Source organism: Manihot esculenta, chromosome 1 (genome assembly GCF_001659605.2).
Source record: "Manihot esculenta cultivar AM560-2 chromosome 1, M.esculenta_v8, whole genome shotgun sequence".
Taxonomy (NCBI): Eukaryota; Viridiplantae; Streptophyta; class Magnoliopsida; order Malpighiales; family Euphorbiaceae; genus Manihot; species Manihot esculenta.
In genome coordinates this window covers 30775520-30791094 of record NC_035161.2, presented here as the reverse complement: position 1 = coordinate 30791094, position 15575 = coordinate 30775520, and the positions used below count along the sequence as shown (strand labels likewise).

The following is a 15575-nucleotide window of genomic DNA, read 5'->3' as shown; positions in this document are numbered from 1 at the left end:
TCGGGAGATAACTCCAATTAAACATTTGTACTGTGTTTCGATGGTCAAATAAATTTAATTTAAATTTTTATATTTTTATTTTAAGTTATAATATAATATAATATTTTTTATAATAATAAAATATAAAAAATTGGAATTTTAATTACCATAAAAAATTTAAAATATATATAGGTATAATAATTAAATTTTAAATTTATAAAAATGAATTCAAAATAAAAAAACTGAAAACTAATCTATAAAAAAAAAATCAAACCTTTGATTTGAGAGAAACGCCTAAGAAGCGTATTTCCTCACCCAGCCTCATTTCCGATCACAATTCTAAAGGATCCAAAAATCACAGCAACAGTTATCCAAAATAAACCAATAATCCAGGATTATTTACACACAAATTAACAATAAATTTACATGAAAATTCAACAAGCTATTTACATGAATTTCCTAAAGGCTATTTCCAACAGTAAATTTCAGCAAAGAAATTCAATCGACAGTGACCCCAATTTTTCAACAAAATTGTTTATATTAATTTAATGAAAAAATTACAAAAAAAATCACAACAGCAATTTTCGATCAACAACAATTTCATACCTCAAAACCTAAATTTATAACAAGCAATTCACATTAATAGATTTAATAAAAAAAAAAAACTAATTTACAAAAAATTCGCATGTGATAAAAGCCTCTCTTTTAATATAAATAAGTCGCATCAAAAAATTAAAAAGTTGGGTTTTTGGATGAAGAGATCCACAGTAAAGCATCATGTAAATTTATGAAAATTTTGGGATTCTGAAATTTCAATATGAGATGAAAGATTCGCAGCTTGAATAAGATAAAGAAGAATCAGCATGTGAAGAAGACAACCACATGCAGTAGTCTTGGACACAGAAGGATTCGAGGGAGATAGGGGGGGGGGGGGGGGGGAGAATAAGGGATATTGATAATAGAGATTTGAGATAAGAGGAGAAAAAGCTAGGCCAGGTAAGAAATAAGTACTATCACTTCCCTATATGCAATTTTTTTTCCTGCTCTATCTATATATACTTTACTTTTATTCCTCCTTAACATTTTCATTTATCTTCCAGTTTTTTTTTAATTAATTTTAATATATGAAATTCTAAATTATCACCTAATTAAATTTCAATAAACCAAATAAAAAGTAATTAATTCAATAACAAACTTAACAAAAATAAGCAAATAAGACAGCAAATCTTTTATATAAATTAAACTATTTTATTTTAGATTATATATTTATAATTATTTAAATTAAACTTTTATATATTTTTTTTGACATGAAAAGGGAAAATTTTATTAAATTAATGACAATCTTTAATTATTGTCTATTTTATTTTCCTTTATTTTAAAAGTAATTTCAATGAAAATTTATTTTATGGTTGCAATAGTTAAATTAATTATAAACATAAAATATGTTTCAAATTATATTAAATTCATAAATAACCATATCAAACTAATAATAGGAAGAAAAATAAAATGACTATATTTTGGGACCTTATCAATTTATTCCAATTGTTTTAAAAAAAAATACTCACACTATTTAATGATTTTTATTTATATTTTTTTTATTATCTTAAAATTATTATTTATTTTATTTTTTTAAATCATAATAATATATGAATTACTTATTATAACTCTATTTTTTTATTTTTAAGAAATTTTTGAAATATAAATAAAAATAATTAAAAAATTAATATGAAAAAATGTGAAAATGTAACGTGGATAAAAATTATGAGAGGGGGAGCGGGAAAGCAGCAGCAGTATTTAAACGGTGCCGTTTTGTTTCCAAGCCTGCACCTGCACAACACGACGCCGTTCGACTTAGGGCAATAAATTTGAACTCATCTCTCACCATTTTTCAGTTCTAGGTTTCTAGTTCTTTCTCGGCCCCGCCATTTATTGTATGCCGTCTGAGATCTCCACCGACTGTGACCAGAACCGACCATCTTCGCCGATCCACCGCTCCGGAAGCCTTTAACAAACTGGTTTTTCTACTTGGCATTGATACAAAGATCCACCTTGTTAGTTGTTAATACAAGAAGAAGAGTAGGTAAAAGATGAACGCTCCTGTTCTCGTTCTCAGTAAGTTCCTTTCTTGTAGTCCCTATTTTTATTGTCTTCCTGTGAGATCGCTGCTTTTGCTCTGATTTTCTTTTTTACTTAATTAATGGAGTGTGAATGTACTGGAAAAATGAGCAGAGGATTCTTTGAAACGGGAGTCTGGAACCAAAGTACATCATGCCAACATTCAGGCTTCCAAGGTAAACCCTTAGCGGCTCTGCCATTATCTTAAATCTGTAAAAACACTTTCTTGAGAGAAGCTTAACTTTTTTAATTTCGGATGTAGAGATACAGAGGCTTAAGTTTTTTGCATGTGTTTCCTGTTCAGTTTTGTTTTTTTGGACGGTTCAAATGTTTAAGTCTGCTTCATAGAGTTGAATACTATGTGCTTTCTGCTTGTTGCATTGTGTTAACTTTTCGCTGTAAATGGTACTCAACCCGGCTTTCTTAAATTTTGAACTGGTCGGGGCCAGCTACAGATACTCTTTTCCTTTTGCTGTGTATGATGGCAGATGAAATTATTGACTCTAAGACATCGACTTCACAGTTGAATACCTTAAAACTATCCTTTTTGCTGCTTGACATTTTTGCCTAGTAACATTTGACAAATTTCTGGGCGGTTTGTGTTTCTTTGTTCAACTGATGGCTTTATATTAATTATTTCTGTTTTTCTAAACGACAATAGATCACCTTGCTGCATTTTCTTCACTAAACTGATAAGAACGCCTTCAAGTTTTTTATCTTTGTTCTTGGATATTTAATACACTAATTATGAGTATGATTGATAGTCCAGCATCAATGCGTCACCAACCTAGTTAGTCTGAGATATATGAGATTTTAGAACTTCCGATTTTGTTGTTCAATCATTTGATTTTGATCTGTGTCTAATACTTGACAGGCGGTTGCTGACATTATCCGCACTACTTTGGGTCCACGATCTATGCTGAAGATGTTACTTGATGCTGGTGGAGGTGGGCCGTTTTTTGCTTGTGTTAGTTTTTGAAATGCTTGTGCATTTGTCTCTCTCTCTCACACATTCACTCATACAAACACATGCGGAGGAACATATTTTGCCATCTTCAGTACCATTAACATTGAAGTACTTAATGATCGTTCTTCCTTTCTTTCTCTTCCTTTTTGTTTTCTTTTTTTTTAGTTGGGCGAGGGGGGATGCTAGAAATTGTTAAAATGAAGAACATGTGGATAGGTGCATATGCATATGAAAAATGCACATATATGTTAAATTAATATGAAATCCCATTGCTTAAGTGTGGAATTAGCTTGTTAAAGGTGCCATTTTATAATTATAGGTTGACATGGAGGATTGATACACATACATTTACTAAAGGACAGTGAAAGTTTTATCAAAATTCAATGATGAGTGTCAAGATATTGCATTCCTTAATGGAGATTTTCGTATGGGTGATGATGCTATTGTTTTGCTGGTTGTTAACAGGAATAGTTGTCACTAATGATGGGAACGCTATCCTACGTGAATTAGATCTTGCACACCCGGCAGCAAAGGTATACCCCCTTTCCCAACAGAAAACAATCCCAAACATTTTTCCGTCAGCTGGAAACATATGATCTCTCAGTTTTTAATAGGGATGGTTTGTAAAAATGTTCCTATGTCTGATTGAATTTTTCAATTATGGCCCGTTCTTTGGAAATGGTCATTTGTCACAAGTGCTCAAGTTATCAGGTGCAATGCGGTAGTTGTGTGTAGATGCTAAAAAATTGCACGTTTTATTTGAGGTACTTACAAATAGCCCACAACTGTAAATAACAATTGAGGTCAAGGGTTTTTGAGTGATTTATCATTTTAATTATCACTAAGTTGATTTTTTTATAAACTAATGTGTCTTTCATCTGAAATTTTCATTCACTTTTCTTTATGATATTTTTGTGTTGACTTGTTTCTATCTTTCTGATATGTTTTTCCTGTGACAGTCAATGATTGAATTGAGCCGCACACAAGATGAAGAAGTAGGAGATGGGACTACATCTGTCATTGTTCTTGGTATATGATTTAAGATTAAACTGTTATGTGCACCAATGAAATGATTCTTTTACCTTGTAATTAGGGAGTAGTTAACAAGTGGGATTAAGCAACATTTGCCATATTTGTTTAGTGTTGGCTATGAGTCTGACTTGAGAGTTGAGATACATAATTATAATTTCAATTACAGCTCATTTAGGAGAATTGCAGTGTTTATAATATCATTTGTTAATTTTTTTGTGGAATGGCTTTGTTACAGCTGGAGAGATGCTTCATGTTGCTGAAGCCTTCATTGACAAGAATTATCATCCTACGGTCATTTGCCGAGGTAATGTGGGGAATGTTTAATGTTACTCCTTTTGCCTTTTGGATCATAATTTTGCTTTTTGAGAGCTTTTGATTTGATTGCAGCCTACAATAAGGCTTTGGAGGATGCTGTTGCTGTGCTTGACAAAATTGCTATGTCCATTGACGTTAATGACCGTAAGTTGCTAAGTGGTTCATTAGCTTTATTTTTTCATTATCATGATTAGATTGCTTGAGCATATCTTGGTATTCTTGGAAATTGCATGAACATCTAAGTTTATTAATCTATTTACAATGAAAGATTCACATTTTTTGTTCTGAGATGTGCCTACATCTGACATTAGTTCCAAGGCTAAGTGTTGAATCCTCTATGTATTTATTTATTTGGTTTGTTGACGCATGAGATGCTGCAAACTGAAGTAAAGTCAAGGTTCATAGCTTTGGACCAAATGATTGTAAGGTCACATGATATTTGTTTTATTTTGATCGTATGAGTAACATGTGTATGTGCATGGCAGGTGCAATGATGTTGGGACTGGTTAAGAGTTGTATAGGCACAAAGTTCACCAGTCAATTTGGGGATTTAATTGCTGTAAGCATTTCTCTCATTCTATGGGTTATGCATGTCTTATTCCATAACTTTTATAATGAGTGCCTCCTGTTTTTGTAGTTAACGTTTTGAAAATTTTTATGTGACATGAACTTTTAGTGTCCAAAGTAATGTGGCTAAACAGTCAACTGAAATTTCAATATGCAAATCGATCTTCATATATTATATATATATATATATATATATATATATATATAGAGAGAGAGAGAGAGAGAGAGAGAGAGAGAGAGTACGCATTTCTCTCATTCTATGGGTTATGCATGTCTTATTCCATAACTTTTATAATGAGTGCCTCCTGTTTTTGTAGTTAACGTTTTGAAATTTTTTATGTAACATGAACTTTTAGTGTCCAAAGTAATGTGGCTAAACAGTCAACTGAAATTTCAATATGCAAGTCGATCTTCATATTTTATATATATATATATATATAAGAGAGAGAGAGAGAGAGAGAGAGAGAGATACAGTCTCCATTTATTTTTCTTGTCCTTTCATCTTTTTGTATTTCTTCTTCTTGTTTCAAGTCCTCAGATATTAGTGAGTGCTGGAAATTAATTATTTTCAAGAACCTATCCTCGCCCTGATTGGTATTTTATAACTAATTTTGTATCCTTCATTCAGGATCTGGCAATTGATGCCACCTCCACTGTAGGGATTGATCTTGGTCAAGGATTGCGAGAAGTGGATATCAAGAAATACATTAAGGTTGAGAAGGTACCTGGTGGCCAGTTGGAAGATTCTAAAGTTCTTAAAGGAGTTATGTTTAACAAAGATGTGGTTGCCCCTGGCAAAATGAGGAGAAAGATTGTCAATCCACGAATAATTCTTCTTGATTGTCCCCTTGAGTACAAGAAGGGTGAGAACCAAACAAATGCAGAGTTGGTTAAAGAAGAAGACTGGGGAGTCCTACTGAAAATGGAGGAAGAATATATTGAGAGCATGTGTATGCAGATACTAAAATTTAAACCAGATCTGGTTATCACAGAGAAAGGGCTCAGTGATTTGGCATGCCATTATCTAAGCAAGGCTGGTGTCAGTGCAATCAGGAGGTTAAGGAAGACGGACAATAATAGAATTGCAAAGGCATGTGGGGCTGTCATTGTGAACAGACCAGATGAATTGCAAGAGTCTGATGTTGGTACTGGGGCCGGGCTATTTGAAGTTAAGAAAATTGGGGATGAGTTCTTTTCTTTTATTGTTGATTGCAAAGATCCAAAAGCTTGTACAGTTCTCTTGCGAGGTGCCAGTAAGGATCTCCTGAATGAAGTGGAAAGGAATTTGCAGGTAAGCAATTCTTCTAGTTTTCAAGTCTGTTATGTACATAGACCACAGAATTACTGAAGCCTGTTTTCAATACAGGATGCAATGTCTGTGGCCAGGAATATACTTAAGAACCCAAAACTTGTTCCTGGTGGTGGTGCTACAGAGTTAACTGTCTCTGCCACTTTGAAGCAAAAGAGTTCAGCTATAGAAGGAATAGAAAAGGTGAGTGGCCTTTCATTGATGACTATCACTGTTTAATATACAGTTTAGCCATCAAAAACCTCTCCGGAAAGTATTTGTGGGTAAACAAAGTTTTGTGCTTCTTGACATGATTTTTTTAAGCCATGATTATTTTTATCTTTTATGATTGTAAAACAGTGGCCCTATGAAGCTGCTGCCATAGCTTTTGAGGCCATTCCACGAACTTTGGCACAGAATTGTGGTGTTAATGTGATTCGGACAATGACTGCACTCCAAGGAAAAGTATGAACCTTAACCTTGTGTTTGTATGGCAGTTGAATTTTTTTTAAATATTTTTAGTTATTGTTAATCTGTTTCTGTTTATTGCTGCCAAATTTTATACAGCATGCAAATGGTGAGAATGCATGGGTTGGCATAGATGGGAACACTGGTGAAATCACTGATATGAAAGAGAGGAAGGTATGATAATGTAGTTTCATATATCCCTTCATGATAGAACTTTGTTCACCTATTACTGGCGTTATTTTATTTATTTGTCTTATTCCAATTAGGGATTGAACTTAAAATCACGGCCCTCTAGATGTCATTGAGCTAAAGCTCATTAATACTGGCATTCTCTTTTTGATATACACAGTATGAAAACTTTGTGATGTAGTTTGAGTCATTTAACTGTGTTTTCATGTGGACTGAATGGAACATGTTCAAGCTTATTGTTAAGATCCATTTACTGTAATCATATTCTTGGATCAAAAGTCTACTGAGGGGAACCGCATCAGTTTGAGTGATCTGATAACTGTTTGGTTGTATCATCAGATTTGGGACGCCTATAACGTGAAAGCACAAACCTTCAAGACAGCAATAGAAGCAGCATGCATGCTTTTAAGGATTGATGACATTGTAAGTGGGATCAAGAAGAAACAGGCCCCAGGAGCAGGCCAAGCTCCGTCCAAGCCTCAGATTGAGACAGAAGGAGATGCAGACGGTGAGCAGATACTTCCTGACTGAAGTTATTGAGCTAGCTTTCCTTGAAGTATTTGTAGGGGTGTATTTCCTCCGGCATTTCTGGTTGGTAAAACAATTGAGTAGCTGTGATTTTTGTCCATCTCTCATATCTTGTTTTGAACAATGGGGGGTATTTCGCATGATGAGTCAATCGTTGGGATTCTTTTGGGTGCTAACCAGTGTGTTCGTACATGATATTATTAATTGGTCACTAGCTGCCTGTATGGTGTCTATTTGATATTGTGGTTTTAGGGGGAAAAAACTTGCAGGAAAAACATCATTATAGATGCCGTTGAGACAAAACAGTTCCATAAAAAGGTTCTATTCTTATAGTGTTCTGACTAAAAATCTATTTTGTTATTGCATTACAAGTTTTAGTTCAATGTTGATGTATTATTAGCTTTTATCAATCCAATTTAAAAGGTTTGAGCCAATTCTTAACTGGTATAACATGAGGGATTTGGTGAATATAATTTTTATCAACGTTTCAAAAATAAATTTTAACAATTTAAGATTATAGATATTCTCTAAATGGCTTAATTTTTTTAGCAATCAATTTTAACTAACAACTTTTCATCCTAATCGCCAACTCTCGACTGTTTTCCATAGAAAATGCTTATGATAAGAGTTGTAGTGTTCGTAAAATTTTTAAGACTCAGATGTTACCAAACATTACAAACATAACTAAAATTGAGCCAAGCTAAAAAACAAAAGAAAATATCTTTTGACCGTACTCGGACTTTAAAAAAAAAAATGTTGCTTTATATGCGTATGTTGGAGTTAAAGAAGATATGCTCCACTTCTCCGACAATGATCTCATAATAGTAAATAAAATTCCAACATTGGTGGTCCTTTGAGGCATCACTACCTCTCTTAATTTACTTTATTTGTGTATATAAAATACACTTCTTGTAGAAATAAGATTCCGATGAAGTGAGTAAAAAATATGGACCATTGCTTTAAATCCTCTAAAAAAATACGACTTGATTAGTGCTTAGGAAAATTGTTATCTTAAAAAAGTAATTTAATGTTTCCAAGAAAATAAAAATAATACATGGTGTTAATTAAATCTAATAAATTACTTTCTATTTTAGAACTTTCACTAATCCTTATTTGAGATCAAAGATTTCAAAAGAATTTAATTAATTCATTTTTTTCTATTAAATTTTTTTTCAAGATGAAGTTATGCATAATTTAATTAAAATTTATTTGAATTATTTTTTTGTAAAATAAATTATATTGACCTGAGGGTAAAAAAACCAGAAGATATTAAAAAAAAAAATTCTACAAAGTAAATAAATGTGGCCTAGATATGAAAAGAAGAAAAATGATGCTTTGGTCAAAAGCAAAAGCAAGTTATTATTGTGTGCTTTCTTTTGACACTGAGGATATCAAGACGAAAGTTGTAGAATGTAGAATAAACTGACTTCATCAGAAAATTAGAAAAGAAAAGAGAAAAAAGATACAAGGCAAAGACTAGCATAAAAAAGCCATTAAACTAGTACTTCAGCAGTATATTGCCTGCCTAGTAGTGCAGGAAACTTATAAACAAACATAATCAATGAAATCTAAAAGCTTTTCTAACGAAAGTATATGGCAGGATTCCAATAAAGAAAAGATAGAATCATGGAAACCAAAATGGGTCAATAGATATCCTCTCATCATTGATTGATGAAAGCTCTGAAATGTGATATCATTTCTTGAACCTTAATTTGAGAGAAATGAGAGTTGTTCAGAATTTGAAATGCATGTCCAACTCCTTTGTAAATAACCTTCTCCACTCTCTTCCCAGAACTAGCCAACGCAGTGCAGAATTCCAAGTTCCTGTCTTTGAGAATGTCCATCTCTGATATGCAAACCAGAACAGATGGAAGCTGCAAATCTCGGAGTTTATTTGCCAGAGGATTGCAGCATGGATGATCACGATTAGCCCCTGAAGGCAGTGACAACCTCCAATATGCATCAGAGGCTGATAAATTTAGTGCTGAATTGGCTGGTTGAATCATATTTTTCTCCGATGATGTTCGTGTCTCTCCTCCGAAGAAGGGTTGGATCAGGATGATACCCTTGAGATACAATGGCTTTAAGCTGGATTCATTTGTGAGATTGGTTCCTAGTCTTGTAGCTACATTGTAAGCTATATTGGCACCAGCACTATCACCTGCCAGGAACAAGCTGGAGAAATTGCACTGACTTAACCACCATTTCTGCTCAGAAGAGCCAATCACAGCCTGCTGTTTTACCCACATAAGAGCGTTGATGCCATCATCATAAGCAGCAGGGAGACGATTTTCTGGAGCTAGACGGTAGTTTATGGACATGATGATGCAACCTGCTTTAGAAGCAAGATTGGCTAAGAACTCATGATAACAGCTCCAAGCAGCTGAGCCAACACAGAAACCACCTCCATGGAAGTAAACAAGCAAAGGAATCCTGCTGCCGGGGAAGTTTGGAACGTAAAAACGTGCCCATAAGTTAGTGAATTTGTCAATAATAACATCTTTAGCTGTCACACCATCTTCTCGAATTCCAGCACAAGGTACGTTAGGAACAATCGGAAGTCTTTCAATGCGTCCATCTCTGTAAACTTTAATAAGCCCTTCAATCTCTTCAACTGTGACTCCATTTTTATTAGCCTTGCCTACTGGATGATGAAGCCTTGGATCGCAAGAGATGGTGGCCATTTTTTTCGAGTCTATAATACTTGGGATGAAATGGAAGGTATGTTTTTTGCTGTGCTTGTTAATGAGTTGAGCTGTCTTTATATAGAGATTGAGAAGATTAGGCCAAAGAGGAAGAAACTTCAATGGAGAAGGAACCTTCTCTAACACTTTCCTTTATTTGACAAGTAGGCAGTTGATTTGATTATGTCAACTGATAGATTCTCATATGAGGTGGAGACTCTCACTTTTCAAATTCTTTTCTGAATTCTTGGTTATGTACCGGTCATTTTTCAAATTATATCCAGTTACTATCCAAGAAAAGAAATTTTCATTCTGAAATTTGCTGCTCCATTTTATCCATTTGATAAATGAGTAGCAATCTGAGTAGTATAAATTCACATTTCTAGGAATAATCATATTCTTGTCTGATGAGTCTCCTGAAATTTTGACTCTTAGCAGTCAATCAATCCATGTGAAGTATAAAGAAAATAACTGTCAAGTGGGTACCGGAATGTCCCCAGCGTGCCAACTCCGGTAGTCTAGTAAGTTTCTATTGGAGGAGAGGAAAAAGATTGTCAGCATTTTCAGACCACTTAATTGTAAGCCGTTGGAAGATGATAACTATGTAAAAAAATACAACTGGAAATAATTTGTCTTTTCGTGATTTGATAGTCGTATATGAATATATTTGAATTTCTTATTATTTTTCACATTGGTGTTACTGGTCATCAACTTGATCTGCATAGAGGAATCCCTTGAAAAGATGCTGTCAACGCAAGAAACTTGCATTGATAATAGTGTCTTCCTAGTTTATTCTTTCAAATGTTTGTTCATATTTTTCTTACAAAGAGTCTAATGGAAAAAAAAAAATCATCTTTACAAGATTGAAGCATATCCTTTTATCAAGATGTCAAGTTTCTAGCACTTAAAAGAAAAAAGTATACACAACCAAATGAGTGATCTGCATGGATACACATCAACTGCTGCATCTAAGTTTGATTTCTTCAATGCCATTTGCAGATGATTGTATCCCACTTCTGCTTCTGATGGCTCAAGTTGATTACTCATGGAGAAATTTTTGTTTTTTTCTGACTTTTCATGTAGCACATGAAAAATTGACAGCATGCTCATCAAAATATTCCTCTATAATCTCTTCCTTTATCTCTCTGAGTCTGTGTCACAGTCATTCTTCTTGTGTTGTAATCTTCAGAAGGAATTTAGATCTTCTGCATAGCTGACTTTAATGTTGAAGATAATGACAGTTGCTCTTACTAGATAACCATGCACAGCAGAATTTTGATCGTCCCCATGTTTCATTTGATAAAGAATTATATTTTCTGCTTCATTTAACACAAGATTCTTTGACATGGTCTAGAACATTTCCTTTTTCAAAATGATTCTCTATTTTGTTCTTTTTTAGTCTTGATGAGATCCACTCAATAGTGTAAAGATTACTAGTGTTTCAAAACAATGTGCAGTCTTCCATTTGTCAAAAGTAAGTGATATTTACTTGTACCACTTCTCCCAGATATTCCAATGGATGAAAAAGAAAAAAGATGAGAAGCTTTCCAAAGCAGAAAAAATTCTCAAGATTTTATTCTTTGTAATTTGTACTTGGCCCCAAATCTTTTTGCCTTCCGTCCATGCTTTCTATGCTTTTTTTTTAGTCTAACTATCCAGTATCCAAAATACATTAACTCTGCTCATCTAAATTCACACCGACCAGATTACTAAGAGGTAAAGCCTCATTAACTCGACTCGTTCAAATTTTTACCGATCGAGTCACTCTGGAACAAAATACTCTTAACTATAAAAGGGACACGAATCATCCCGACTCAATTGATGAAGAGATTAAGATTGAGTTCTGCTATTGGCTAAGTATGGATTTATGAGCTCATAAACATGACGTATGTCGATGAAGTGCCTCAATGTCTATGTTATCTGATGATCTGAAATCCAGAAAATAGGATTTTTACAATGGATTCTGTAAAACTGGAAAAGTTTAGACTTAGAGGAGAGTATTTCTCCTTTTATATATTTCCTTTTGTCTACTAGTGACGTGTAACAGAATGTGTATCATTGGACCACCTGTCCTTGCTACGTTGATACGGACCCTGCTACGTTGATACGGACCCTGCTACGTTGATATGGACGTACGAGGGAATCAGATCTCTGTCCCATGCGTAATGGCCCCCTGATTCTTCCGAACGCGCGTACGGGTGGTCCCATGTGAAAGATGGGCAGATCTTCTTCCTGAATCCGGGTCAGGTTGGAAGACAGGGTGTGGACTAAGTCCAGAGAGAATTTGTTCATCTGGCCCAAAGAACTAAGCCGGCCTATCTGAAGAGATTGGTGGGAGTTTAGTCTTCAAGGCTGGTGGACTGGCGGGTTGGGCTTAGATCATAAGGAAGACTTGAGGGACTCTATGTACTGGGCTGATATCATGGGCTTAGCCCCAGGCCGGGGTGGAGAAATCCAGCGGTCATCATTATCTATAACATCAGAAGTATAAATGCTTCATATATATATATATATATATATATATATATATATAAAGTGAAGTTATTTGGAAGAATCTATGAAAGAAGATGAAGAAAGTTTCTGAATGGGTTTACATTATTTCTTTAATGTCAGAATTCGGTTGATATACACTTAAACTCTTCTGAAAGTAGATAGAAAATTCTTGTTTGAAGTTGAGAGCTGAGAATATATGCACATGAGAGACCATGAAACAAAGATTTTTGCCATTCCTTGAAGATAATACTTAGAATTTGAATCCTTCATTTCTATACAATGAATTTGAATCTTTCATTTCTTTTAAGAATTAAATAATCAAACAATTCAAACGTTAATTACGAAAAAAAATCAACAACGAATGTACATGACAGTTAAAAGAGTTTTTTTTTCATTTCTCTTTAAATTTTTAAAATAAATACACTGAAAATATTATCTATTTATATGTTCAGAAAAAGTATAAAAAAATAAAATAATACTCAAAAAATTCACCTGAAATTATTTCTAATTGTGTACCATAATATATCATTAAGGCTATTATTAAGACTCCATATCTCAACAATTTCTATGTTCTTTTAAAAATAAATTTGGATGATCAAAGCTACCTTCAGGTGTATCTGGACATAATGAGGCATTAGTCAAATAAGGCCACCATTCTGGACATTCATTAAAAAAATCAAGATGCCCTGAAATCGTCTCAAAGTTAAAGATCTTGAATTCGACTCCAATCAAAATCAATTATATAAAATGAAAAACATACATAACAAGAGAAGATATAGAAACAAGTGACATGCATGCCCTGCATAATTATTGTTCAGGGCAATGACGTTCTGCTTAAGCTTGAAATGTGACATCCCATATTGATACAGAATGAAAAATTATAAGCGGTTAGTAAAAATTACTTAGCATAAAATAAATTTAAAAATTATTTGATTTAATTTGAATCAAACTATTATAATTAATATTAAAATTATTTAAAAATTAAAAAAAATTGTGTCGGACTGTGACATATGAAAGGTGGTATTACAGGTTGAGACGCATGTTTTTGCATGTATACAATTAAAGATGTATCCACGCAAGGGAATTTAGTGGCCTAGAGAAAGACTAAAGAGCAAATGACCTGATCTATTGGGTGAAGTGTTATGTTTTAGGGAGGCATTGAGCTGGTTGAAATCTAAAAATTATTTTTCAGTTTGTGTGGAGACAGATTGTGAGCTGGTTGTTAACGTTTTGAATTCTCCACACACTCTAATTCTTCATATTTTGAGTTGATGATTAATGATGGTAAGACTCTTCTTCATGAGCTGCATTATGTTTCATTTGCTTTTATTAGGAGATCAGCGAACCAAATTATTCATACAGTTGCAAGGGCGGCTGGTTTTATGTCTAATTTTGATTGGGGTATGCCCTTCTTTATTCTTGTACGACGCATTATTCTTTAATATTAATAATATGAGCTGAACTTTCATTTTGATTCAAAAAAAAAAAGCCAATGACCTGATGCATGCCTGCAGCCTTATCCTTTAACAAAGGAAGCTATTGTCTAGAAAAATATCATAAATCATATGAATGGGCAAATGAACGATTTTAGAAATTATATAGTGAGACAGTAATTATTTATACGACAAATATATAAATGGCAAGTCAAGAGAAATTTAGCATATTAACTGCATTCAATTATTAAAAATGAGGTAATTTAGTAGAATTTACAATTTAGTTCTTTTTTTTAATATTAAATAATTTAGTCCTTCAATTTTTATTTTATTAATAAAATATTATTTTAATTAATTTTAAAATCAATTAATTATTAATAAAAAGAATCAACTCAAATTAGATTGATTAAATAGTTATAAATATTAAAATTATAAAGATTAAATTGTTATAAATTATTAAAATTAAAAGAATTAAACTATTATAAAAAGTGAAATTTAAAAGACTAAATTATTTGATTTAATAATAAATTTTAATACAATAACTATTTTGTTAAGATAATGAAATTTTTGGAATTAAATTTTAAATTTTGTTAAATCTCACGAACTTTATTATAGATCACCATCTAATTTTTTTATCCATTTTTATAGTGCATGTGACTAGAGATATAGTCGGATAAGTTACTGTAAAAATTAAATTATCTAAATTTAATTTATATTGTTAATATTTAAATTTATACTAAATTTCATTAAAAATTAATCTAAACTATGAATTCATCTCAAATTGAATTTGATGATCTAAGATCCAGAAAAATAGAATTTTACAAGGGTTTTGTGAACTTAGAAAAATTTAGTAATAGAGGAGAGTGTTTCCTCCCTTTTATCATCTTTCTTCTCCCTCACGCGAGATAGCCTTTCCGCTATAGGACCACCTACTTCTTAGTGCAGGTTCGTACGTACGGATAACTCAGGACCCTCCCTGTGTCAGGCAAGCATTTAATTTCCTTCGGCGTGCGAGTGGGCAGGGCTGCGAAATGACGGAACCTGCAGTCTTTTCTTCTTGTGACCGGGTTTGAGGGAAAATGACCGGAGCCTAGAAAAGGGCTGGCTTTAAGGCTGAAATGGGCCGGACTGGTCTGATTGAGTGACTTAAATAGGAGTCCGATTAGGAGGATGAACGGGTTGGGCCTAGCTTATTCGGGGGCTTAGGAGCCTCCTAATTGTGGGCTGCTGCTATCGGCCTGGTCTCGTAGTGGAATGGAGAAATCCAGCGGTCATCACAATTATTATTATTCTAATAAAATTTAAATTTCTTTCGTGTTATATATTTTAATTAATAATTTATATAAAAAGTATTTTTCATTAATAATTTTTATTTAAAAATTTAATATTTTTAAAAAATATTTAAATTTAAATTTTTAAATGAAAAAATAAAAAAATCTATAAATATTATTATAAAATATATATTTTTATATTAAGTTAATTATTTATATAAATGAATTTGAATAATAAATATCCTA

General features: G+C 32.9%; 2 protein-coding genes across 2 annotated transcripts; one reads left to right on the top strand and one right to left on the bottom strand.

The window, feature by feature from the left end:
- Positions 1-1859: 1859 nt before the first annotated feature.
- LOC110631133 (T-complex protein 1 subunit gamma) lies at positions 1860-7796 on the top strand. Its single transcript, XM_021778861.2, has 13 exons — positions 1860-2091; positions 2209-2270; positions 2969-3041; positions 3527-3594; positions 4021-4090; positions 4329-4397; positions 4481-4552; positions 4894-4967; positions 5604-6266; positions 6342-6467; positions 6624-6728; positions 6831-6905; positions 7260-7796. Exons 1-13 carry the CDS (start codon positions 2067-2069, stop codon positions 7449-7451), a joined length of 1674 nt encoding a protein of 557 aa, XP_021634553.1. The 5' UTR covers positions 1860-2066; the 3' UTR covers positions 7452-7796.
- A 936-nt stretch (positions 7797-8732) lies between these two features.
- On the bottom strand, positions 8733-10287 carry LOC110629906 (probable carboxylesterase 17). Its single transcript, XM_021777114.2, has one exon. The coding sequence runs from the start codon at positions 10130-10132 to the stop codon at positions 9110-9112; it is 1023 nt and encodes a 340-aa protein (XP_021632806.1). The 5' UTR covers positions 10133-10287; the 3' UTR covers positions 8733-9109.
- Between the last annotated feature and the right edge of the window lie 5288 nt (positions 10288-15575).